The sequence below is a fragment of the Excalfactoria chinensis genome, assembly GCF_039878825.1.
Source record: "Excalfactoria chinensis isolate bCotChi1 chromosome Z unlocalized genomic scaffold, bCotChi1.hap2 SUPER_Z_unloc_4, whole genome shotgun sequence".
NCBI classification, from domain to species: domain Eukaryota; kingdom Metazoa; phylum Chordata; class Aves; order Galliformes; family Phasianidae; genus Excalfactoria; species Excalfactoria chinensis.
Window position 1 is genome coordinate 155,395 of NW_027315575.1, and position 25,904 is coordinate 181,298.

General features: G+C 47.8%; 1 protein-coding gene across 1 annotated transcript; it reads left to right on the forward strand.

Moving 5' to 3' along the window:
* The first annotated feature begins 14,858 nt into the window (after positions 1–14,858).
* LOC140264753 (DNA-directed RNA polymerase I subunit RPA49-like) lies at positions 14,859–24,004 on the forward strand. The gene is made up of 6 exons (XM_072360663.1): positions 14,859–14,982; positions 17,940–17,994; positions 18,660–18,793; positions 19,211–19,286; positions 20,141–20,272; positions 22,456–24,004. The coding sequence occupies exons 1-6, from the start codon at positions 14,859–14,861 to the stop codon at positions 22,613–22,615; spliced, it is 681 nt and encodes a 226-aa protein (XP_072216764.1). The 3' UTR covers positions 22,616–24,004.
* Positions 24,005–25,904: the final 1,900 nt, after the last annotated feature.

Genomic DNA, 25,904 nt, shown 5'->3' on the forward strand with positions numbered 1-25,904 from the left:
CAAAGAAAGACTGGCCAGCCTGTTTGGGCTTCCTGCTGTGCTTTTGGAAAGCGACCCAGGTTGCTGGAATTACTACCATTAGTTTCTGTGACCAAGCTAGGACTTCAAAGTGTGAATGTCCGGGAACGAGCAGTAATTTCACATATGAATCAGAGAGCTTTTCTTGGAAGGACTGGATAAGGCTGCTCCTTTTTCATTGACCTCTCATCTTGACATCCTCATCTTGAATCATTTTTCATGGGAACATCTTGAAAACCTGCTCAGGGAAGGAGTTAAATGGTGAATTATCCTCTACTGAAGATCTGTTCTTCATCACTCCTGTTCTTAGAAGTGTACGTGCATGACCTGCCTCTGTCAGCTTTTCTTGTCTCTTGAATACTGAGATAAATAACTTTTTTGTTTGTGTTTTAATTCAGGGGTATTCGAGTAAATCCACAGATACTCAAACAAGAAATTCTAGTAGGTAAATTTAAACCTGTAAATGCAAATTGCAACTAACCTAAATGCATGGTACAGCACAGTTTAATGCTTGTCGTTATCCCGAGTGGTCCTGTCTGCAACTAACTTCAAAGTAAAAAGAAATGTTTCCTGTAACTCCCTAATACCCATTTCATAGTTTCTGCTATAAACTAATTTTGGACTATGGTGTTATCAATGAAAGGGAATCACTGAAGTTTTTTAATGACTCTCAACTCTCTTACAGGTAATCCTTTCCAAATAAAAGGGGCTTCAACAAATACAAATGTTCTTACTGCTGCCCTGCTGCCTGAGCCTATTACAGCAGGAGATGAGAGAAGCCAGTGTGAAACTTGAGAGAATTCAGGGAAAGCATCGTTTCACAATGTAGCGTCCAGCCAAGAGGAGGTGATGTGCAGGTTAACCTCCAGCAGGAAAACAGAAATAGGTGAACAAGGAAAAGCGGGAGATAAACACGAAGCAGCACAGTTGGAATGTACTGAAAGCCAAACAGAATCTTCTAAAGCTCCATTACTCAGGTATTGACAGAATGTTTCTGTCAGCCTTTTCTGTTAGATGTTTTTCCATACTGAGTCATTGATATCCTCTTTCCAGTTAGTACTACAAGAGCAGCACTGCTCTCCTCTGTGACCTGTAAGAATTATAGGTCTGTCCTCAGAAATTGAAAAGGATCAAACTGTCTCCTTTGAAATTTGGAGTGTTTTAGACATTAAATAGGCAGATTGACCAAGGGATGATGCTACTGATGTACGATCTGTTTAGGCACTGACAGATGCCCCTTCTGATACAGACATCCGTGAGGCCGTAAGACAGACTTGGGGTCATTGTTTTTCCTAGCTCAGTCTAATGCTTAGATATGCACCCATCCATTTGTTACGATTTTCGGCCTCCTGCCAATAAGATTTGGTTTTGATGCAGTACTCGCCATGTTTCTACAAGTACTAATTTTGTCTTTTCCCCGTGGGACTTTCTAGCCTGACAGCTCAGAGGATATTGTTCTGATCTGTCCATCCAGCTATCTGAATTATGTTTTCTTGTTTTAATATACCATTCTACAGTATTTAAATGCTTTAGTTTCTTCTCTCTGTTGTACTTGTGCACACTGTTTCTGACTGTTATTTGTATCTGGTATATCTGCAGCAGCTGGGAAACGATGAATTGAAATTAAGAATCCTTGCTTTGATACAGTTTGTACCTCCTCTATCCTTACTTCATTGCTGTGCCTTCTGATGTTACATTATGTTTATATTATATGGTGTTATATTGTTTTTCCCCACTGATGACGTGACGTGTGCTCTTCTGAGTTCTTCCTGCAGGTCTGTGTCTCTGTTCCTCTCAGAAACCGCTCTGAACATCTGGTAGTTACAGGCTCTAGTTCAGAGACGAGTTACATATTCTTGTGCTCAAGGGTGGAGGTTGTTCAGTGTTCCTTTAACGCTTCATAAACTCCCATGTGCCAGAATAGTCAGTAACAATCCATTGGGATTTTTATCTTTAATTTGCAGAAAAAGCAGTTCTGAACTTGCAGAAGAAATGCAAAGGAGGAGAGGAGAGATCCCAAAACCACAGATGGGGACCACAAAGCAAAGTCTGAAGGAAACAACTCCCTCTAATAAGGATGATGGGGAATCTTGTTCCTTTCCCTCTAGAAGCACATCGTCATTTGTGGAGTATGACAACGTAGCTGCTGATGCTGTAGTTATGGTATGTTTGCTTCTGAATGTCTTTGCATTTCTGAGCTGTGAGAAACAACGAATTAGTCGCTTCCAGGTGAGCAGGGGGGCATGCTGTGTTCAGGTTCTGAGAGACTGATCTGCTGCAGGGAATGGTTTCTGACTGGTGCATGTCTAGGAAACTTAAAAGGGAAACAGAGCAGCCTTCTCTGTGCACGTCTATCTATGAGCATTTTGGGTTCTCGGGAAGTTGTAGCCCATTTTTCTACTTGTGCAGAAGTTGCACAAGGTTTGTATGTCCCTTCAGGACCGAGTTGAAGCTGTGGGGGCCGCTGCTGATCACTGTGCTTGTGTGTGTAGGTACAAGATGGTTGTCCCGTGAAGTGTTATGACTTTGGATTGCCTTGTAGCAATAGTTCTGTTTAAACTGACACCCACAGCAATATGTGAAGTCAAACAAAAGGGAACGAGCGCTGCCCAGCACGCGGTCCATCTCAAAATCTTGATCAGCTTTTGCTGCAGAAATATTCCTGGTGTCAGCAGAGGATGAGAGAGGAATCTACTCGTTTTCCTTTTTCCAGTGATTCCCAATTATTTTAATATACTTTTATAGGCGCTTCCCGACTGAGCCCTGGGACTGCAAACATCTCTCAGCAAGAACCACATTTGTGCTGTCAACGTTGTCTCAGCTGGAACCAGGACAAATTCTGCATTGAAAACAAAGGGGTCAGATGCTGCTGCTGCTTCTTTCTGCACGTAGGTGTGTGTGTCTGCAGGGATGTCCTTTGTTGCACTTATTCAGAGCAGCGCAAACAACTGAATCTAACCACAGTGAGCTTGCTTGAAGGATTTGCTACTTGGAGGCAGCTGTATTTGAAGCATTTTCCTCGTGTTTCAGGTCTGCTTGCTCGGAAGAGCTGTGCGCCGGGATCTGGACGGGACTCGTGCCGGCTGTCTAATGGCCGCCGTGCTTTCTGTTTGCAAGGAAGCTGTGGCGTCCTGTAGGTGTAAATGCTGTGAATAAAGTCTGTTCTCCGAGCTGCGTCCGTCCCGCTCTGTCGCCCTTTCCTGGCGCGGGTGCCGGCCCGGCCCCTCCGTGCATTGGCTGCGTTGGGGGGAGTGCTGTGCCCGGTGCCGTGCCGCCGTGCGCCGCCGTGCCGCCGCGCTCCCCCCTCTAGCAGGTAGGCTGGGCCGTGCCGCCCGGCTCCCCTCCGGCCGCCTTAGCGCCCGAGCGCTGCTCCTCGGCGTCCCCGAGTGAACCCTCCGGCGCTGTGCGGAGCCACCCGCAGCCGCCGTGCCTCGTTCGGGGAGTCGGCGCACCGCCACCTGCTGCCGCCTCCTCTGTGCGGCAAATCTCCGCTGCTGATGCTTCGTGCGGGATGAGCTTCAAGGCGCCGCCTGAAGAGGGCGAGGAGACGCCTGGCTTAGTGCGGAACTTTGGCTTCGTTAGGGTGCCTGCAGGTGCCGCACTTGCAGCGTTGAGGTGTCTGAGCGAACTGCTGCTGTTGTGTTACAGCCGAATGGGGTTTTGCAGAAAACGAGCTTTGTACAGAACTTCGGGTTACAGAAACTCTGGGACTCCTGTATGCATATATATATGTGCCATGGTTGATTATGTGAGTGTGTTTAGGTACACGTATGTAAACATGTGTAATAGCATGTCATACGTGCGCATGTGTTTGCATCTGCAAACAAACAAGCACAAAAGCAGCAGCTGAATAAATGCATTTACTCTGCTAAGCTGTCGGTGGGTTTGCGTTGGTGTGAGCACCTTTAAATCTCAGAATCCAAATAACTCTCTGTAGAACACTTTATTTTCACTTCCATTTTTAGCTGCCGTGTATTTGGGCAGCAGTTTGCAATGAGACTCAAGACAGGGAAGGTGGCTCTGTTCCACGAGCCCACCTGTGTGCGGTGGGAGCGCATTTACAGGCACGAAGGGCTGTGAGGTGTTCAGCAGTCGGAGACAAGAATCACGTGCAGGGAGTAACAGTGCAAACACGAGAGTGCGTGGCAGTGTGTGATGAAGGTCTGGCCGTCTGTTTGCTGTTGGCCCTTCTGGATGTCAGGACAGCCAGACAGGTTGTCCTTCATCATGTGCACTGTGCTCTAAGGATTGGCTCTTACGGCTGCTTTGGTTGGGCAGCAGTAATTCACTGCGCTCATTAGGATCTCAGCATCAGTCTGTAACTTCCACTTCTCGGTCCTGCTTTGAGTTCCTAGGAGCCCTCGCACTAAGAGCAGACTTTTATAGACCCGACTGGTGCAGAGGCAGCTTTACAGGAGGAAAGTGTGTCCGTTCGCTTGCGTTCTGGGCATTAATTAATGAAGGGGCCACAAAGATACAGCGCAACTGACAGGTTCAATCCTGCATGGAGCCATTTCTGCCTGTGTTCAAAACCTATTTTGTCCTATTTCCAGGTGAATATTTACTGCCAGCAGTGTGAGGAGAAGCCGAGTGTGCTCAGAGGAAACAGGCTGACTGAATAAGGGGGGACAGTGCCATCTGTGTGCAGTGCTGGAAGGTGGGCCAGCTGCCGCTCAGACACACAGTAACACAGAGTGCTGTGACAGAGTTGGACAGGGATGGACTTTCACAGGACAGCAGCTCTAAGTGCTCTTGTGAGGGACTGAGATCAGGGTTTTTCTCAGGTGTGTGACTGCAGTCGCTGTTCAGTCCATCACAGGGTGATGCAGTCAGACTCCTGGGGCTGAGGGGCAAGAAGGGCTTCCTTGACAAAGTCCTGGGCAACCAAAACGCTTTGAATGCGGAGCGCCTGTGCATGTGTTTTCATGCCGTTTGCCCTTCACATCGTGGTGCCTCTCTGTGGTTCAGAGCTAAGCAAACCAACCTGCAGCACTTGCTACTTCCTAGGGTGACCCTAATCCTACCTGTTCACCTGTTGGATATTAAGTCTCCAGGTTCTGGGGTTTGTTTGTCTTTTGGATTAGGCTTTCCTATCTCCTAAATGAGAATTAGACAGGACTGATTTTTCTCACGCTGCAGTTAATGCATCTTGCAATGCACGCTGCACTTATACTTTGCAAAGAAGTTACATAGGTCATTAATCTTCCAGCACAGGAGGCACAGCAGCACTTCATTTGAGTACCCGTGATTTATTTTGCAAAGTTCCATTTGTGAAAGGCAAACAAAATGCACAGCAGTAAGTTAACAAAACCTGAAAAACAGAGTTTGAACATCAGAAATTGCTGCAGTCAAAGCCATCTGAGAATCCAAGTCTCCAGGAAACAAGTAAAGCAAATCCTCTCCAGGACTGTGCCCTGGGGGCTGCATTGGTGCAATGGCTGTCAAGCTTTAGGATATTCTGCATCGCAGAAGAAGGCAGTTATTTGAGCTGTGTTTTCCTGCCAGCTGTGCTGAAGCTGGGATTGACGTTTCAATCTCTTGCAGGTGGGAGACGTGGTGTGCATTATTGCTATGCCACCAAAGGAGCTGAGCCCCTGGTGGAGAGGCAAGCGTGGCTTTCAGGTAGGCACATGCTTCCAACAGGAGAGCACAACTTCAGTAGAGTCAGGAATCTCAGCTTGGAGCTACTCTGCCTGCACAGGATGGCTTCCGGATGCAAACGGTTGCCCTGTGTCGCTGTCAGAGGACCTTCCCTTTGGCTCTGGGCTGGGGCTAATGCCCAGCTGTCTTTTTGTTCTTGTTACAGGTTGGGTTTTTCCCTGGTGAGTGCGTGGAACTCATCAGCGGAAAGGTTCCCGAGTCCCTGGTCGCTTCATTGCCAAAGCCAGGTACACATGTTACATTTGACAATGCGGGTTAGTAAAATGGGGTCAGAGCGTGGCTTTCAGGGGGTTGGTTAATGCCCGAGTTGAGCAAGATTAGCAAGAGGACTGCATTAAGGTCCATGGGAACACGCAGAGATCTGTCCCAATCCCACTGTGTTTATTCCTGGGCTTGGGGAAGTCACAGAATCCTCCTGGAATGGCTTGGGCTTGGAAGGTGCCTAAAGGATCATCCTCAGGCTCCAAGGCCCCTGCCTCAGTCTGGGTGGCCAGCCTCTGCATTTAGTAGGAGACGAGAGCAGGGATGGGGAAAATCCGTTCCTGCGTGTCCTTGTTGGGAATGTTCTTCCCATTGTTACGTGCTCTGCCTCATCCAACGGAGCCAAGCCTGAAACGAACTGGTTTCTCTGTTTTGTTGCGCAGTGCCGAAGAAACGGGGCAAGCTCCCACCCTTCCTTCGTTCGGTGGTGAAGGCCCGCCCCAGGAGATCGGAGCAGCCGGAGCCGGAGAAGGAAGGGGTGTTTGGGTGTGACCTGGGGGAGCACCTTCTCCGCTCTGGCCGTGATGGTAAGGAACAGCCCATTGCTGAGATCTTCCTCGGTTGGGCATCTGAAGATGATAGGTGGTGGCATTTCTGGAAAGCCAGGAAGACATCTCTGTGCAGTTTCCTCAAAGCTGTCTCTGCCAGCTTTCTCCTCTAAGGAGGAAGCAAGCGGTGGCCCGGCTGGGCTTAGTGGCTGGGATGGGAGAAGAGCACAGCTTACTTACTTGAGTAAGAAGCTGAGCTAACCGCTGGCTCTTGTTCTGTAGTCCCCCAGGTCCTGCAGAGCTGCGCCGAGTTCGTCGAGCAGCATGGCGTGGTGCGGGGGATCTACCGCCTGTCCGGCGTGGCGTCCAGGATCCAGCAACTACGGTAAGAGTGCTGCGACTGACACAGCTGTCAGCAGGGGCACGTACCATGCTGCGGGCGTTCCGAGGAACCCCTTCCTTTTCTTGACTGTATTCTGTGTGGCTTTGGACTTGGTTTCCTCTTTCTCAAAGCCCTCTGCCCAATCCTGTGTCCTTTTCTGCAGCCATGAATTCGAGTTGGAGCAGGTTCCCGAGCTGAGCGTCCGAGACATTCACAGCGTGAGCTCCCTGTGCAAGATGTACTTCAGGGAGCTCCCAAACCCTCTGCTGACCGAGCAGCTGTATGCCAAGTTCTCGGTAAGCTCAGGGCAATGTCTTGGAAATGACACGTACCTCTTCCCTGGGCGTCCTGGCTGATGGTTGCAGCAGTGCCCCAGCTCCGAGGTCTTATTTCTGTTAGCCCCACGAGGCATGTCTTTGCCACCTCCTGCCTCTGGCTGATGCCACTTCTGGTGGTGCCAGGAGGTGCTTACTTAAACCATTCACGACGCTTGCAAGAATTCCCTTCCCTTTGCTATTCCCGCCTGGTGTCTGAATCCCTTCCTGCCTTTTTCCAGGACGCTGTTTGCGCAGCTACAGAGGAGGAGCGGCTCCTCAGCATGCAAGATGCCATCCAGCAGCTGCCCGCTCCTCACTACAGGTCAGTGCTGCGCTCGGTCTGCTGAGCTCAGCCCTGCTGCCTTTCAGAGGGCCATGATGCGATTCCAGGTGTTGCCTCACGCTGGCAGCATCATGCCTGTGCACGCTGAAGCGGCTGAAGGCTGCGTCGGGTTGGTTGACTGGGTCAGTTCCTTGGCATGGGGGCACGGTTGGTGCAGCCGATGACTGCGGCTGTGCTGTGCTGGGGCTTGGTGCTGCAGCGTGGTGGCACTGGGAATGTTTTACCTACTTCATATTCAGGGACGGTAGCAATGACAACAACCAGCATGAAGTGAGGTTTGTTTTGTGTGCTGCAGCACGGCTTGCTTTTTGGTGCTGAACATCTGCCCCTCTTGTTTTCCAGGACGCTGGAGTACTTAATGAGACACTTGGCGTCTCTGGCCGGGAACTGCTCCGTCACCAACATGGGTGCTCAGAACTTGGCCATAGTGTGGGCTCCAAACCTCTTAAGGTAAACTTCTTCTTCCGTTTCAACACGATGCTTAGTTCTGCTCTCCCCCAACCTCCAGGGGCACAATTTCTAGATGACAGTTTCTAGTCACTTGTTTAGCTGGGACTGCTGTGTCCCTGATCATCCAGGAGAATTTCGTCAGTGGCATCGCTGATTGCCCACTGCGGAAGTCTCCTGAGCCCAGTTTGACAGTTTTTGGCTACAGAAATTCAGACTGGGGGAAATGATCTTGGGGAAATGACTTGTAAGATCTGCCTTTTCTTCAGATCCCAGCAGAGCCAGTCTGCCTCCACCTACGGAGAAGCTGCCTGCATGGAGCTGCAGACACAATCGACTGTGGTGGAGTTCATCATTAGCCACACAGATGTCCTCTTCAGCTCCAAATCCACACCAGCCGTGGGAGAGGGAGCAGGTGAGTGTCTTCCTCCATTAGCTTGATGTTGATCTGACACCTTGATCCAAGCTGCCTTGGATCTTCTCCAAGACCTTTGAAAATGCTCTTACTGTTGAAGAGACAGCAGGCTTCTGGGCTTAGATTAGAATATGGTGCCCAGTTCCTGGGTCCTGAGTGTCCAAACCCATAACTTACATGGAGAAAACCATCACTGCTGTTAAGATGTTTTGCAAGAAGGTGAAGCTTGATAGAAGTGTGGCAGCAAAGCTTTCTGAGTTCCCAGTCCGCTAGTTTTTCTAGGGTTTTTGTTTGCCTGTTATGATACAGTGAGCTGCTCTTAATTGTGGCTGTGTCCTTTGCCACGAGCATACCTCTGAGCACACGGTTCTTTTGACCTCCTCTTCTTCCAGTGGCTCGGATAAGAAAGTCTGAGAGAAATGCAGAACTGGGATGGCTGTGCTGCTGCTTTCTGATCCTCCCTCTTACCTGTGGTTTCCCCTTGTAGGGCACAGCTCTCTGGCCGAGCCCAAGATTGTGTGGGATTCTCCTCCTGCCACAAAGCTGCTCACGCTGCAGGAGGCACAGGCAGAGAGGAGAGGACAGAGCAGCTCTCCCACGGCGACGCAGAGCAGCGATGTTGAGGTGGAGGAAGGACCCACAGCTGATCTGAGGATCTTCCACACAGTCCTTGATTTTCCATCTGAAAGGTAAAGAGGACTTCCCTTTCCAGCCCCTGTCATCATTGGTCGGGTGGGTTTTATTGGTTCATTTTTTGTCCATTTTATATATATGAGCCTGCCAGCTCCTGTCCTTTCCGGCTGTGGAGCCTTTGCTCCTATGCTGCGCATCTTGCTTGCCATGGTTGAGAGGAGTGTAGCCAGCAGGACTTGAGGGTTGAGCTGTAGGAATGGAAGCGTCCTCTGCAACTGTTGTCAAGGGCTTGGAGCAGCTCTTCCCTCACCCTGCACCACGACTGGCAGCATGCTCTGTTTTCTCTCTCCAGACCAAGCGTGCCCAGCACGAGGAAGCAGTCAGCAGCTGGCAGTTGGCGTTCCTGCTTCTGCCTGGGCAAACCATCCCCTGCAGCTGAACGCCAACTGCAGAGCAGTGCCAGGGAGCCCTCAGAAGCAGAAGTGTTGGTCCTGGCAGGTAAGGGTGCAAATCCAGCTTTCAAAACACTGCTTGTCAGCAGCACAGGTAGGATTCATGCTTTCAGTGGGCTTGCACCTGATCCTCTCCAGGACTGTGTCCTAAAAGGAAACAGATCAGAAAGGTGAGTTCTTCCCCCCTTGGAGCACCCACTCACGTAACGTCCATGTAATTTCTAAGGATGCTGCCCAGACAAAGACTGAGGATGCTTCAGGAGAAGACCTTCCTTGCTAAGCCAAACAGAACAAGTAAGGTACCAAAAGATTTAGAGCTAATCTAAACCTTAAAGCATATAGGACCTTACAGCATCAGCCTTAAAGCGTAGAAGCATGACCAGCAGGTGGAGGGAGGTGGTGCTGCCCCTCCACACTCCTCTCACTGAAACCCCATCTGGAGTACTGCATGCAGTTCTGGAGCCCTCAACACAAGGAGGACTTGGGGTTGCTCAAGCAGGTCTAGAGGAGGGCCATGAAGGTGATCAGAGGGGGCTGAAAGCACCTCTACTATGTGGACAGGCTGAGAGGGATGGGGCAGGTAGCAAAAGAATGAGGGGAAATGGCTTTAAACCAGAAGAAGGTGGATTTGGATATTTTGACTACTATGAGAACCATGGGTACAATGCTTGACAGACTCAGTGTAGTATAATAGGCTTGAATTACTTACAAGTCATTAGAAGTCCTCTGAATTAAGACTGAGAAAATATCACAGACTTGAAGAGAAGCACTTTTTCCCCTTGTAGGTAGATTGTTCTCTTTATTCCCTGTACCTAAAAAGAAGTAACAGTGACTCCACAGATGATCTCTCCTAGATAAAACTTACATTTTACATCTATTCTTACTGAAGTTATACAGAAAGCTTGGAATGCCATTGTTAACATTAGTACAGCATCTCCAGAAGCGCTCAGTTCAGCTTTCCTCATTTATTTCCAGAAGTTACAGGAATGAATTTATTTCTTTAAGTATTTGTGAACTGTAATTCCCCAAACTTGCTTGGTTCTCTGAGCCACGTGTTGATATTTTCCACCTCTTAGTGAAACATTTCACTAATGTGAGTTAAGCCAGCATGTGACATCTGTTGTTCGTCCATAAGTTTCTGTTTTGAGTCTGCCTGGACTTCCAGAGATCCATAAGGATTTTAGCATGGTAGAACAGAACATATAAATAACATAGAAAGGCTGAGAAGACACAATTAAAGGAGAAAAAAGAATAAATGTGAACGTTTATTACCTCTGATGTTAATGCTGAGAGACTCTCTCTTCTCCTGTTGTGAAGCACAGAAAGCTCTGTTGCACAGTCTTCATCGAGGCGTCCCAGCTACAAGAATAAGACCTATACTGAGGAAGCAGCTTTCAAGTCATCTCACAGCCCAGTCTCACCGTGATAGTGCTCTGCTATGCAGCAGTCAGTAATTAGCCATGATTTCAGATGCTTTTCTAAGCAGTTAGTGTTATGGCTACCTATTGCAAGGAGCAAACAGAAAGAGCCATCCAACTTCAGCAACTAGTCCCTCTGTGGCAACAGGTTCTGAGCTCTGAATTCAAGTACAAAACCTGTCAGCAGATGAGACTTTTGACTAGAGCAGAAGTGACGCTTCTGTCTCCTCTTCATCACTAGTGACACGGCACGCACAGCACAGCTGTTCTGCAGAGAAACAGCGCCACCCAGTGACCAACGGCAGCCATTGCCTGCAAATACACGGCAACTTCCCAGTATCTGCAGCAACCATCTCCCCACACGTGCACTTACTGAACCAGTGAACAGCATCAGAAGGACCTTGCACGAGACAAGGGTGACTTAACAGTTGTTTAACTGCAGTCCGCTTCTTTGGGTCTACCTAGTGGGCAGAAACACTCGAGCTGTTACTTACAGCACTGAAAAGAACTGGAGACAATTCTTCTATTCCTGAGAGCTTCGAGGTGCCCAGAAGCACAAACAGAAACCAGCAGTATTTCATCACTTCACCTAAAGGAAGGTCAAACACCTGAGCTGGGAAGAGCAGTTACAGAACCTGTGGTTACAGCAAACGTTCCACGAGCACTTTGTATTTATGAGACTGCCCAGATATAGCTCAAATGCACACTGAGTATGTTCAGCTTTCTTTATGAGACATCTTTGGTTTACAGACCGGTTTTAGTTCTACAGCACAATTAAGAACAAGCAAGCTTCTTGAAGGCTGTTTAATTACTAAAATAGTAATTATTTCTATTACCTGTAACTAGTACCATGTTTTTATTTGAGAATTTCAGCACAAGGCAACGCTCACCTTTTCTTCATGGCATGGAACAATTTAACTTGTTCAAACACTGAATAATTTCCAGGTACTCCTCCAGTGCTTTGAGCTCCTGCAACAGCATTTTGTAGATCCATCTGAACAGAAGCGGCTCTTTTTCCTGTAGCAGTTGGTGAACTCGCAGGGTACTGCGAGGTGAAAGCCATTTGGGAGCAGCGTATCTTCCTCTCTGCAATAAAACAGTTTAATGAAAATGAAATAACTAAAATAAAAGAGGATTTAGAATGAACCTTGAACAACTATTTGGATGGTACTGACATCTCTTTACTTTCCAAATGTAGGAACAGACATATGCAAAATCAGCCTTAAGACTCACTTGAATAAATTCAATGGTGAAATGAAGATGTGCTTGGCTGAGGGCAATGCTAGAAGGCAAACTGCTCACAGGAGCTGCAAAATGCATGAGATCACACCAGACATACTTTGTTCTGACCACAGTTGTGGCACATAGTCCTTCAGCATTCCCAACATGAAATGATGTGGAGCATCACAGAAACACTGCGCACAGACACGATGACCCTGATTAGATTCAAGCAGCGGGCTTAAAACAAGTCAGAGTTTTAGATTCCAGGACATTTCAGGGTCTATAATGTGTGAAATTCAGTGACACAACAGTGCCCAGGTGCCTGCGTTTCAAGCAACCTTCAGATCACAGCCACGTAAGATAAAAGCAAATTCAGTGCAGAAATAGCAAGCCTGTATCTTAATACCCGTAAGATTATCCACTTTTTTACTGCAGTCTGATTAAGTTCTAAAACTTGCTCATCCCAGTTCACTTACACAAGTTCCACCAATTCAAGCAATGCAGCTCTGAGATCCTGTGTATGTGAGGCAGGTAGAACTGAACAGTGCAGAAATGATCTCTGACAGCTCTAAGAGCTCCATTCTGCTTGCAAACTCTCAGTCCAAAACTATTCACAACTCTAAGGGAACGAACACCTGAAGCAGTTGGATCATCTGCCATGTGCCGCGTTCGGCTTCTTGGCATAATGATGAACACAAAGAGTTTTCTGCTGCCCTGCAGAAATGGACAAAGTCCTGCTCACAAATGGACCAAGTTTCAGTGTACAGACAGGCCTTTCTACCCACAGCTCAGCATGTTCTGCCATCTGAACAGCAAGGCCTCTTGTCAAGCTCAGCTATTTCCCTTCTCAGTGTATTCTAGCACAACTGATACCCAATGTTATCCTCCTGTAGAGTGCCATCGTATTGTCATCGTCCAAAGGAAAAACCCACACAGCAGAGCATACAGCAGTACACCCATGCTCCAAATATCCGCCTGAAAAACAAAAAGACAAGCTTACAAACCTGAAGCACCCAAAATGGCTTACTGACAGATTGCATTGTCTGTCCTTGCCAAAGCCCACACACAGCCCATGAAAAGCTGGCTCTTTCCCTCAGCAAAAAAAACCTTACAGTCCCAGAGAAAGCACGTAACCCTCATTCAATTGTTCTTCCACTCAACTTAGAGCGCTACTAAAACCAGTATCTTCATCTTAGCTCATCACACTGCTGCAGTTCCTTTGACCAGGATTTCACTGGCACAAATGAAATCAAAGCCATCACAAGGGATTTAGCACAGTTGTGTGTTACTGGCTACGAGAGCTGTCAGCACAGTCACCTGTAAGGCTTTGCTGCTGTTCTACTGATGTATAGGCACAACAAGGTTCACACGCCTCACAGTGCAATTATCTGAAGCTGCTGTTTTGTAGAGCCCCAAAGCAGTCGCTTGAGACAGTTCAGGATCAGCCAGAGACAAACCAGCCAGCTGTGTGAACTGAGACCAATTGCACTTCTCTAGTCTGCGGCCACTGACAGCTTCTGAGAGCTACCAAGCAATGCAGCCTAGCAGAATCCAGAAGGGAAACCAAGAGAGCCTACCTGAGCTCCACTGCGTTTAAATGCTCCGTGCAGAGGGGAGGGAAAGAGGGTAAAACAAACACCGGTCTACATACCTCTGAGCCAGTATCCACTTTGCCCTGGATTAGCTCTGGTGCTGAAGAAGCTGGGCTTCCACAGCATGTGCTCAGGCGGTAATCAAGGCCTCCCTGGAATAACACAAAGAATAGAGAGAAACATTTGCTTTAACAGAGTTGATGTCTTCTGGGAATAACACTCCAGAAGCCTCAGAGGCTTCTTCTCCTGTGTATATTTTCATTCATCTGACATTTTGCTTTCATTCAATGTGACCTCACTAAGCAAGTATTGTCTAAGACCGTGAGTATCACGTAAATGTGCAGATCTCAAGCTGCTCACTTATCCAGTGCCCTTGGCATGATGCGTCTCTGGCCGCGTCGTCCCCTGGGATATGTAGTTCTCCTCCAAGAGCTGAGTACTCGGGATGCTGCCATTCCACAGAACTGGAGCATGAACCTTCCACACTTCCGCATACCCTCTGTTACACTTGCACATACCCTCTGTTACACTTGCCCATACCCTCTGTTACACTTGCACATACCCTCTGTTACACTTGCACATACCCTCTGTTACACTTGCACATACCCTCTGTTACACTTCTGTGTGCCATTAACAACTACACTTTCTTATACCACCAAAACAGTTTGCCACTCTTTGTACCCTCAGTTAATGATTCATACTGCACATGATGTCATGATGTAGAATACTGACAGCAACAGCACAAAACCACGACAAACCTCTTTGTAGAAACTATTGCTGAAGAAAATTGTTTTTGCCACAGAAGTGGCTGTAACAGAACAACAGGGACTACTTGTCACCTCCACAAAGACTGCACTAGTACCTTCTCTTCAACCTAAGGAAGTAACTACATCCACACGGCTGATTCAACCCACCACTGTGCTGCTTTATATGAGAACGGCTGAACGATCTGCTTACGGTTACCCAAAACTCACTGGAAAAACTCTAACCCCGTCATTCCACACGCAGAAGGAAGTCAGTCTACACAAATGACTTACAAGGCTCTGCGTGTTTGATGACTGCTGCTCCAAAAGTAATGCCTTCTATTTTGTTATGTCGGCCCACAACGTCAGAGGTGGATGTTGGCGGGATGGCAGCAGAGGTTGAATCTTCACACCAACGTTCTGCTGGGGCCATATGACAGACGGCAGCAGAGGGCCAGTATGACAAGATGGCATCTGACGTGGAAGCGCGTATGAAGCAGAAACGAGTTGCTGAATTCCTGCATGCAGAAAAACCAGCACCCAACGACATTGATCAACTCTTGTGGAGCACAAAGAGTAGATGTGAGCACGGTGAGGTGGTGGATGCCGTGTTTCTGCAGTGGTGACAGATGTCACCTCTGCTGGTGCAGATTTATATGAGGGTGGTACGCAGGCCCTCGCTCGTCACCAATGAGAATGCATTGCTAATGGTGGTTACCATGCTGAAAAACGGCGCTTGGCCATGGAGCATTGTGCTCTACCAAGTGATCCATCAGTTGTAGTTTGCACAGGAATAAACAGGAGGCATTACTTTCAGAGCAACCTATGCAGCACGCACAACGATGCGAAACGGAAACATTTCATTAAACGACAATTGCCACGATTTTCAAGCGTGGGTGCTGAATGAAACCCCTGAGCGATTCTTAAAGGGCGGAGGAAGAAATGAAGCACGTCTGGTCAGCTCCAAGACAGAGCTGCGTTCTGGGCTTGACACAGACATCAGTGCCGACTGAGCTCTCTCCTGTAACAGACAGGCTTACGAGACAAGCCACCAGCTGCAGGCTGGGCCTAACAGATGCCTCACGCCCTTAGCAAGGCACAGCAGGCGGGGCTGAGTCAGAGTCAGCACCCGAGTCAGCACCCCCCCACCCAAGTCCCGTCCTGCACAGCTCGGCTACGACGAGCAACGCGGTACCGGCACAAAGGTGAGGCAGGAGGGCCCGCTCTGCTGCGTGCCCCTCGGGGTGACTCGGGTATCCGGGCCGTGCCTGGACCGCCTCTATGGGCAGGAAGGGCTGCTGTGTGCGGGCGGCTCCCTTACCGCCCAGGCAGCCCGCCGGGAGACCCTCACGGCCCAGCCCGCGCTGCGCCCCTCCCCCAGGGGGCCGGTCTTACGCACCGCCGCCGTTACAGACCCGACGAGCCCCGCTCCAGGCTCCTCCTTCAGCGCCGGGACAGCGAGGCGGGCGGCGGGGCCGGGACAGACGGCGGCAGCCCACGGGAGGACGTGCAGCAAAACGTGCGCTTTCAAACCATGCGCTCTTCAAGTCATGGTTCTTTGTCTGTCAGGTGTCAGAAGCTGAAAGGCTTTCATACGTGGGGAATAACTTCAGCAGCGGAGCCATGACATGCAGCTCCCTGTGCAGGTATGGGGAGCTGGCCACACTGTGCGAGAAACAAGAAGGTGAAAGCAGAGGAGCTGCGCAAATGAAATGGCCTTGTAGCCTTCTGTCAAGGTGACTGGTGAGTTCTCATTGAGGCCGTGGTGCGAATGGGGAGGAGCTGGGCAGCTGATGTCATCTGGCAGCCGCACCATTTTGCACGCTGCTTCCTCGGGAGCTGTGATCTTACACATAAGCGGAGTTTAGATCTGCTGGAGGAGAAGAGTGAGAAGGTGTCTGCACGGAGCTGAAACCTGGGCACAACAGCATTATTCCTTCTGAGCTGCCAAGATCAGTACCAGGAAACCAGGGGGTCGTTGGTCACCATTGAACTTCTGGGCCACAGTCCGGAGGTGCTGTATGAATTAAGAACTTGTCTGTGCCTCGTGCTGTAATGGGAAGCCTTGGTGAAATCACCAGTTTTCACACGTGCTGGTTTTAGAAGGTGACCTTTGTAGCCTCGAGGCAGCTCCCATGAATTCCTAAGAACTATTTTGCGTGGGGGATCGTTCCCATCCTCTGGTAGAAGAACCTCTTGTATCAGTGGAAACCAAGTGTAAAATCATCTTACTTTGTCACGGCTAACCTACAGAGCTCTGAAGTACATTTGGTGTGTGTGTCAGGCTCCTGTTAGTGAGTGCTGTGCCCCGTGAACGCGCTACATTTGTCCTGCAGTGTTTGCTCGTGGTTTATCTCTACTCTGACCACGGGGGTTACTTAAAGTAGAAGTGGGGTGACACAACGTAAACAGAACTGCAGAAACTGCTAAGACGAGGTGCTTCCAGCCATTTAATGTCCTTGTGCTGGTTCTTTTGAAAGGGTCGTGATATAGATGGTTAAATTTTTCTCTCCAAATACAAACTGGATGATGTTTAAAGGTCCAACTCTAAGGATTCTGTGAGTCTGTTCTATGATTCTGTGGTGAGGAGCAGCACAGACTATTTGGGTTTGCTCCTCTGAAGTGTGACATGAAAAATGACTTGCTAGAAATTAACCTGTTCTATAGATTTCAAGTTAATTTTTCTCAGCTCTGAGACTGTCAATGGTTATCACTTGCACTTGTTCTCCCCAGGTATTTTCTTGGTGTTTTAAACAAGGATTCTGGGCCAATGGAAGTCTATAATGCTGAAATATTCAACATGCAACCTTGACTGTCAGGTAGGACAGTTCTGTATTTAACCCTGGTGCCGAGGTCACAATGTCTTGGAAATATGTATGCATTCAAAACCGAATAATTGGCTACTGACAGCATTGCCCTGTTTCCTCCTACTCTTATTTCTGCTGTGCCGCCTTAGAATGAGGGAAGGAGGATACATCACTCTGTCCACGCCTGGGGAGCAGTATGGAATGAAAAAAGGGAGAATGAAGCAGAATCACAGCTGATAGTCAGGGGAAGAGTTAAGCAGAGAGCTCGGGTGTGGGAGGGTGGAAATACCAGAGTTAGAAATAGAGTTGTCACTGCTTAGGATAATTGCAGCCCTTCTCCTGCTGAGGGAGGCTTGGAAATAATCAAGTTAGTAGACTGAATCGTTCACTGAAAAAGAAAACAGCTTTTCCCCAGCAGAACTGCTTTTTATTACTGAATCTAGTGGAAATGATCCTAAGAATATGATCTTTAAGGAACTGTTTTCTTTTTTAGGCAACGGGAGCTTAGTATTGCTGCAACCTGTGCATTATGCTTTTAGATTTTGTAGCAAAAATTGTCCCTCTTTATTTTAGGTACATAATCTTTCACATTCAGTGTATTTTATTAACAAAATCCTGTAGAGAAGACCCTGAAGTGGTGTGCCTAGTCCTTCTGTAATTGATTAGAGCTAAAGGGGTACCCAATACATGCACTTTCCTGCCTGCTGCAAGCCAAGCATACTAATTTTTATTCTTTTGTAGATAATTTAATTCCTGATGACACAAGGGACTATCAGAATACATCCTACAGGGAAAGGTAAGGTTGAAACCTGATATCATAATGTGCTGTAGTTATCCAGCAGACAGTGGTGAATACTTGTCTGAAACTGAGATGTTTGATTTGTTGCAGGACAAACTTGTGCAGGGTCAGCATTCTTTCTATGCACTGATGGTTTTTGAGACAGCATGTTGTTCGTGTCTAGCTTAGCAGTATGTTCCTAAATACTTTAGACTTGTCTACAGTTCCAGATAAAACATGCCCGTTTGCATTTCTTTGTCGTATGCTTTGTTTGTACCCAGCGTTATGTTTGGAATTACTTTAAAAACATACATGTAGAACAAGCGGTGGTTATCTGGGTATTCTTCCTGCATGCAAAGTGTCTTGAGTTCAGTGTGTTGTCGTTGCTTCTGTGTTATACACAGGTGGATTTGTGCATTGAGGCATTTGGTACCAGCAAGCAGAAGCGAGCTCTGAACTTGTGGTTTCTGCAGTGCAGGGGCCTCTGTAGTGCCACGTGCAGAAATGTGCTGACTGTGGTGGACAGAAAATGTGCTCACAGAGCAGCATTGTGAGCTTTCTTGTATTAGTGTTCAGGAAACTATTCTAACCTAAAAGAGCTGTGCAGTGGACTTAAGGATGTGTTCTAATAAGAAAGCTAGTCCCTGATTCTCTGGTCCTCATGCTCCCTCTTTCCTCTTCAGCCATTGCTCCTTTGTCTTAGAAGAGCTGCAGTTCCTGCCTGCTGATGAGAAGAGCAGGGACCGCAAAGCTCGATGCCTCTGGTTCCTGGACATCCTTATTAAGTTCAGCTTCCTGAAAATAATCAAGAAGAAGCGTAAGACAATTTTCAACTCTTACCCTTTTCAGCTGCCTGCTGGGACTTGATTTGTAGTTACCATAATAGCAAACAATGAAGCTTCCCAGAGTTACCTGTTTGATAAATGGCTACGTGCAGCAGTTACAGTTCAGCTTGTTTCGTGATGAGGTTCAGTATTTCCGTGCCATTGTGGAGTTTTAGATCTGCACCTACTGGGATATACGTGTGTCATTCTCTTCAGTCCTTTTCTAACTGTCATACATCAGGGTCCTGCAGTGAGATCCTATTTGTAGGAGATAAAATAGTTTACATCTGAGTTTGAGATTCCTTTTTTGCTTACAGACAGTTCCTGGTTTCTGTACCTGAAAACATTTTATATCCATTATTTTATATAACCAGTCTTGGTGCTCACTGTGAAACCCCTTTCTATTCTAGATCCAATGGGTCCTGAATGCCCCCACATCATTAGCAGGAAGCTTATGAAGAACTTCACTGACCTACAACAATGGCGGTAAGGAACTGTGATTGCTTTGATGCTATTGATGTTCAGAGGATGTAGAAAACAGCTTGAAGGGCCACAGAGTCATTATCAAATAGCACTGCACCAAAACGGGAACAGCAGAAGCTTCTCTTGAGTAGCAGGCCAGGCCAGGTAAAATATTCTGTTATGGCTGATGTTCATCCATGAATAATGGAAGTCTGAAACGTAACTGGGAGAGGCAGAGTCACGTGTGCTTAAACAAGCCTGTGCCTGTGAATTTAGCCAGGCTCACCAGGCTGACTTGATCAGCAAGAGTGAGAAGATTTGTACTTGTTGCTACAGTGCCTTTTCTCAAGAATCCAACAGCCTCTGCGTAGCATAACTGCCATTGCTCAGCCATCATCTATCTGCTGTTTGCTGTGAACTGGAGGTTAACAGAGAGGTTGAACCCGTGTGGGCCATTGAGGGTGCATTTGTTTATAAAGACTCAGACCAGGGGTGAACAGTAAAAATAAATGCTTTCAGACCTGCTCTGTGTGTTGTGTATGGCTGCAGTGAGTACCTTCAGATCAGCTTCACCTCGCTGTCATCTTGCCAGTGTGCCACAGAGACAGAAGTGTTTGTAGACAGTGATTCAGTCAAGTCTGTAAACCTGTAAACATCTCCAGAGACCTGCACTTTTGAACAGAAACATGGGCAGTTGTTGAGGAAGACCTTGAGGCCCCTGTGATCAGGGACCTGTGTTTCTTAAAGCTCTTTTTTCATGTCTCGGAAATGCTTGCCATAGCTAACTGGGGCTCCAGTTCTGTCTGCACCTGGTGGGTGGTTGTGTTTTGGGTTTGCTGACTCTCTGCTTTTCATCTGTTCTCACACTTGCTGTTCAGTGTTCAGAATTTAATCTCTGCGTCGCTGAAGACTAAAATTGCAGCATATGTCATTGCACTGGCTCTGCACATTAAAAACTTCCAAGCTGACCTCACTGTCCTGCAGAATGACTTGAAGCTCCACGAAAGTAGGTGAGTCATGTTTGCTTATGCCTGTTAAGATGCCTGTGGTCCTCGTGCAAGCAGTCCCTGGGGAAGAGGGCTCTGGAGCCTCTTCTGTGCCCAAATAGTACAGCGATACCCGCTGTGAGTTCCCTATGTTGCAGTTAGACTCTGAGTGTGTTGAAGTTTTATATTCAAGCCCTGCTACGTCTAATGGGGTAGTTCTATGTGTCAAAGCTTTGAAAGAGTGCTTTTCACAAACCTGCTCAGGTGCACTGTGAGGCTTTTTGTCCATCTGAAAGTGGAAAAACTCGAGGCAGGCAGCATCAAAATGGCAGAAAACCTATCCAGGTGCTACCCAGTGCTGTGTGTTGCCTGCCAAGTCATGTTGCTCCTCACTGAATCCCTTCTTTCAGCAGAGATCTGGTGTCAGCTCGGTACCAGTCTGGATGCAAGTGCAGATTTGTATCTGACTGTAACTGGAAAACTAGAAACAGATTTTCTTTCTCACAGGCAGATTGTGAGCATGTAGTTGCTGTTCCTCCCCAGATGCAAGACTTCACAATTTAACTTTATAAGATTCTGCTCGCCTTACCTCTTCAGTTTGTCAGAGTCTGTTTGGATGTCAGCATAGCCCTCTGGCACTGGGAGGAGGAGCCAACTCAGTGAAGATGAATGGTGGAGAACAGTGTGCAGTATAAGCATCCAGGCAAACAATGCTTGTCATGATAGATTTTGAAGAAATTTCTTCCTAGGCTTCAATTTTCTGTGAAGAAACTACTGTTCTTCTGCCAAGTGATGTCTCTGTACTGCTAGCTGCGCGGATGTGCTTAAACCTGCAGGTGTCTGGCAGAGCCTGACAGCTCCTCTGACAGCGAGGACTCCCAGCAGACATTAGCTGATCAGGCAGCTTGTTATTGCTACCTGGGAGTGGGTCAGGTTGCCCTGTTAATAGCTGCTCAGCTGTGTGTGATTGCTGTCCCAGCCTTTTCTGTTCTGCAAGATGTGGTGACTCTAAAGACATTTGCTGCCTGATTCCACTACGTGGATCTTTCCCATCAGGGTTGTTTAGAGGTGATGCAGCTGGGAAGGAACTGCAAAAGGACAGAACTCCTTCAGTACCACTGAAAAGCATTCTAGAATATGTTGGGGCTTCTCCTAGAAGGATTTAATATCAAGATTCTGGAGTAACTGGAAGTTATCGGGGCTGTTACCAGCCCTTGGTTTTGTGAGCTCTGTAGTCAGATTTGATGTAAAGATTTCTGGGCTTTGCCTCCAGTTCTGCTCTTTGTTGACTAATAGTGGCATTAACAGTATAATCTAATGTTGGTTTCCCACCTTTTTAAATTCTATTGCTTTGGAAGTAAGCTTTTCAATAAAAGACATGCTCTTTTTCTGCAACAAACACCAAAGTTTTTGCTTTTAAGTGCTCTACTGGAGCTGGGAGCATAGACTGTAGCGTGGTGATAAGAAAAAAGTGTTGGAAAAACAAAGATGAGGCATATGGCTGTGAGGCTCTTGATTTAGCCATGGAATGATCATTGCTTATGGTGGGAGGTTTGTTTGAATAGCACCAGATATCTCTTGCCATCTGAATCTGTTTTTCTTTTAAAGACGTAATGTCAGCTGAGAGGATTCTGAGGTGTGTTCTCATGGCCCCAGATGAGGCAGGACTTTCATTTCCTTGCTGCGTTTGCTCAAACATGCTTCATTCTGTGTTTGACAAGTCTCCAGGTGTGTTCTGGCTGGTGACATCTTGATCAAGCCCTGCTCAGTACCAGTCTCATCCAAAATGTGTTTACATCTAGGACTGCTGTATTTCAGCAGTTAAGAGGAGCTGCTCTCTGTATTAGGTTCTTTCCATCCTGTCACTCATGGTATAGGATTCTGTTGGAAATACGGGCTGCTTGCTTTTTTTTTCTCCAAGATTGCTGTACACTGAGTAAGGCACCGTGGGTTTTTAATACTCTCTGGGGTGCTCGTGCCCAGTTTGGTAGTGTTCTAGCCTTTCCAGCAAGGCTCCCTGCCTTGTAGTATTTAAATACTTCCAGTTTGCGTTCTGGTGGTTGTGTTGGGATGCAGAGCAGACATCCTGCTTGCTTCTGCCTCCTAGCTTCCCTCCTGAGGTGAACAAGCTATTGCTCATTTCTGCAGTGTCTTTCCCAGAAGACCACTCTACCCCACTAACACAATGTTTCTCTGTTGTTTTTCAGGTTGATGGACATTGCAAGGGCCATGCGGTTGAAGGTCTCCAAGGCAAAGGGGATGCCAGGACTTGAGAAGGATCAAAATCACAAGCTTGGCACCCTTTCTCTCCCCTTGCCTGTGCAGAAAGCATCAGGGAGCCAGAGGAAGCGCAAAAAGATGAACTGAGAATCTGGGAGGTGTGAGCAGGGGTGGAACAGTTCCGTTCTCAACAGTTGTTCTGCACACACAGCATCATGGGGATGCATTTGCCTGTTGGATTTGGCTTTCCAGCATCATGGCACAGCCCTGTTGAAGTCTCTGTGCTGACGGGAACAGCTGTTATTTCATTAAACTGTTTACCTTTCTTACGTATTTAGAAAATGTATCAACCCTTTGTCTTTCCTCCTGTCTGAGGGGAGAAAGATGTACAATGTGCCAGAACAAAATCCTGTTGTTAGGAATTGTAGGTGCTGTGCTGACTGCGTACTTCAGGCGGGTTTTACCCCTTTGTGACACAAATGCAGAGATCTTGGAGGTTACCCTGAGGATGGTGGCCATGCAGTTCCCTGAGAGCTGTCCCAGCACTCCACCAGGAGCTTGCCCCAAGGCAAGAATGCTCCTCATCTCTCAGCTGGACCTCCCACAGGCCGGGAAGCACTGCAGCTCATGCTGCTGACCCTTTGCTCTGTTGAGCCTGACAGTGCTGAGAAGGGCTTGGCTCTGACTGCCCTTCAGACAGCTGAGGGCTTTGCTGTACTAGTCAAGCTCAGCTCCCTCCATCTCACCTCGTTGGCCACATTCCTGTCAGGCCTCTGCTGGACCCTTTCCCCACTGCTGCAGTGGTTCTGAGGGACACCAGCAAGGATGCTGAGCGCTTCACTGCTCTTGATGTGCATTCCATTAGCTGCCAGTGAGAAAAAGGGAGCACAAAATGAGTGACTTAGAGCCCTGCAACATCCCTCCAGAAGGCAGAGAGGATCTGCAGAGGTAGAGCTCCTTCTGGCGGGCCAGCAGCAAAGCATGGACATACAGGCATGCCTTTTACTGTGTCACCTCCACATTAGCGAGGCTTAACTTAAAAAATAAAATAACCCCAGTGCAATGTCTCTTCATCCTGTTCGCTTCTCTCTTCAGGTCATATCTGTTGAGATCTTGGAAGCTCTGCCAGGAAGATCAGAACTGTTTCTGTTCCTGAAAGTAACTGTGGTTCTTCTGTCATGATAGGACCTTCTGAATGGAATCCTGAGGATCCATCAGCCCCCTTCTGTGCAGCTCAGGCAGAACCAAATCTCAGAACTCTCTCTCTTATATTTACTTTTAACAGTTGATTTCTGTTTGCCTTGTTTACTTTTTTGGGGGCAAACAACTCGTTCTGATCTACACCAGTATGAACTGTGCAAAGGTAGGCATCACTTCTGGTGGCAGCTTTCTTTTCTTCTACCTGGAAGGAACCCCATTTTGCAGGGACTGGCTGCTGGAATTGCAGTGAATGAGGATGGAAGAGGGCAGATCACAGATAGAGGAACAAAAGTGTCTTTGTTGTGCCAGTTCATTTCTCCCAAGTGTTCTGTCTGTTTATTTGATTGCCAAAATTATCTTGTTGTGTTTCTTGAGTGATGCCAGGTATAACAGTCTCCCAGTTTGCATTTCCTAGTTGTCACTCCTGTTGCTGTTGAAGGCAACATAGCTTTCATGGAATCACCACATGGTTGTGTTGGAAGGGATCTGGCAGCCACATAAAATGCGGTTTCTCCATCCCTCACTGTCTATTTAAAAAAGTAACATACTGTTGGTGGAGGTTTTTTTGTCTACTTTTATTGTGCCTGACACCCATGACGGAGGCAGTGATTGTGTAGAACTGCTAATGGCTTTGAATGGCTTTGAGCTTAACCTGTTGATCTCTGTGTGGACATGGAAGAGGCATTTGCAAGTGAGCCTGATGATGGCAATTACATACGTTTGTAAAAGCACAGAAGAGGTGAGGGGAAACACGAAATAACAGCCACTGGAAAAGCAAAAGGGGCTCGTGTACTCGTGGCCACCAGGTTGGGCAATCTGTATGCCCACTCAGTATCCTGTCTACTGTGGTGAGCAGCTGCATCTGCACGCACAGGGAATGTAAGGAGATGGGGTACATGGTACTGCCTGCTGCAGCATGGCCTCTCTGCTCCACCTCTTACCCAACTCCTGCTTAAAGCTGCACCTGATGGACTCCGCACCTCCTTAGAACTGAAACTACCTCCTACTTCAGACTGTCCTATCTGCCTGTATTTCACAGCATCCCGCAGCAAGAGGGCTGTGCACTGGGCAGGCTCAGCAGGTGGTGGATCACCTGCAGCAACCCTGTGGTGTCTGTACTTTGGGGGGCAGCAGTGTGGGGCAGAGGTATGTGCCCCCACAAAAACATGATGGAGCAGCAGGGAGTAGCAGCTGGAGCTCTGCATTGGATAGAGAAGCTGCAAAACAAACAGGCAGCCAGCAATGGTGCCAACATTGAACAAGGTGGAAGGAGCACAGGCAGTGCCACGCTGGGAAGGACTACCAGGGAACATTAATCAGGCCCCATGCTGCAGCTGAATCACCGTGTGCCGTCCCCAGCATTCCTGGCCAAGGGACAACTCAATGTAGATAAGAAGGAATGAAGACAGGACACCCCACCCCATTATACCAGCTAAGATACCCCACTGCAGGCTTTGCATTATGCAGAATATAAATGTCAGGTTTTTTATTCCCTTAGATCCGATTGCTACAGATGATGCCTTTTTCTCTGCCAAGGACCACGATGCCTGAGCAAAGGCCACTGTATCTTACTGCACTGCAGTGCACGTGTGGAGAGAATTAAAGCAAAGGAAGGTCACTTATTCAAGCGAGCAAGAGGAGAGCACAGAGAAACATTGAGTTGAGGGACATGGTTCAGTGGGAACTATTGGAGATGGGTGGATGGTTGGACTGGATGATCTTGTAGGTCTTTTCCAACCTTGGTGATTCTGTGGTTCTGTGAAACCCAACACCACCCAGCACTGCTAGAGAAGAGGGAAGGCAGGTCATTAATCCAGCAGCCAAGAAATCACTCTCAAAGGGCTGAGGCACACCGAGATTCTGTGGGTTTCTAGTAAACTGTGCCAACTCTCCCTTCACAGAATCATAGAATCACAGAATTATCAAGGTTGGAAAAGACCTGAAAGATCATCCAGTCCAACCATCACCAATACTTCTCAGCTAAATCATATCTCTCAACACAACATCCAAACATTTCTTGAACACCCCCGTGGTCGGTGACTCCACCACCTCCCTGGGCAGTCCATTCCAGTGCCTGGCCACACTTTCTGATAAGTAATATTTCCTAATCACCAGGAGTTGTTGTAGCCAAAGTGCAGGACTCGGCACTTGGTCTTGTTAAACCTCATCCCATTGGCTTCAGCCCAGCTCTCCAGCCTGCCCAGATCCCTCTGTAGGGCCTCACTACCCCCAGGCA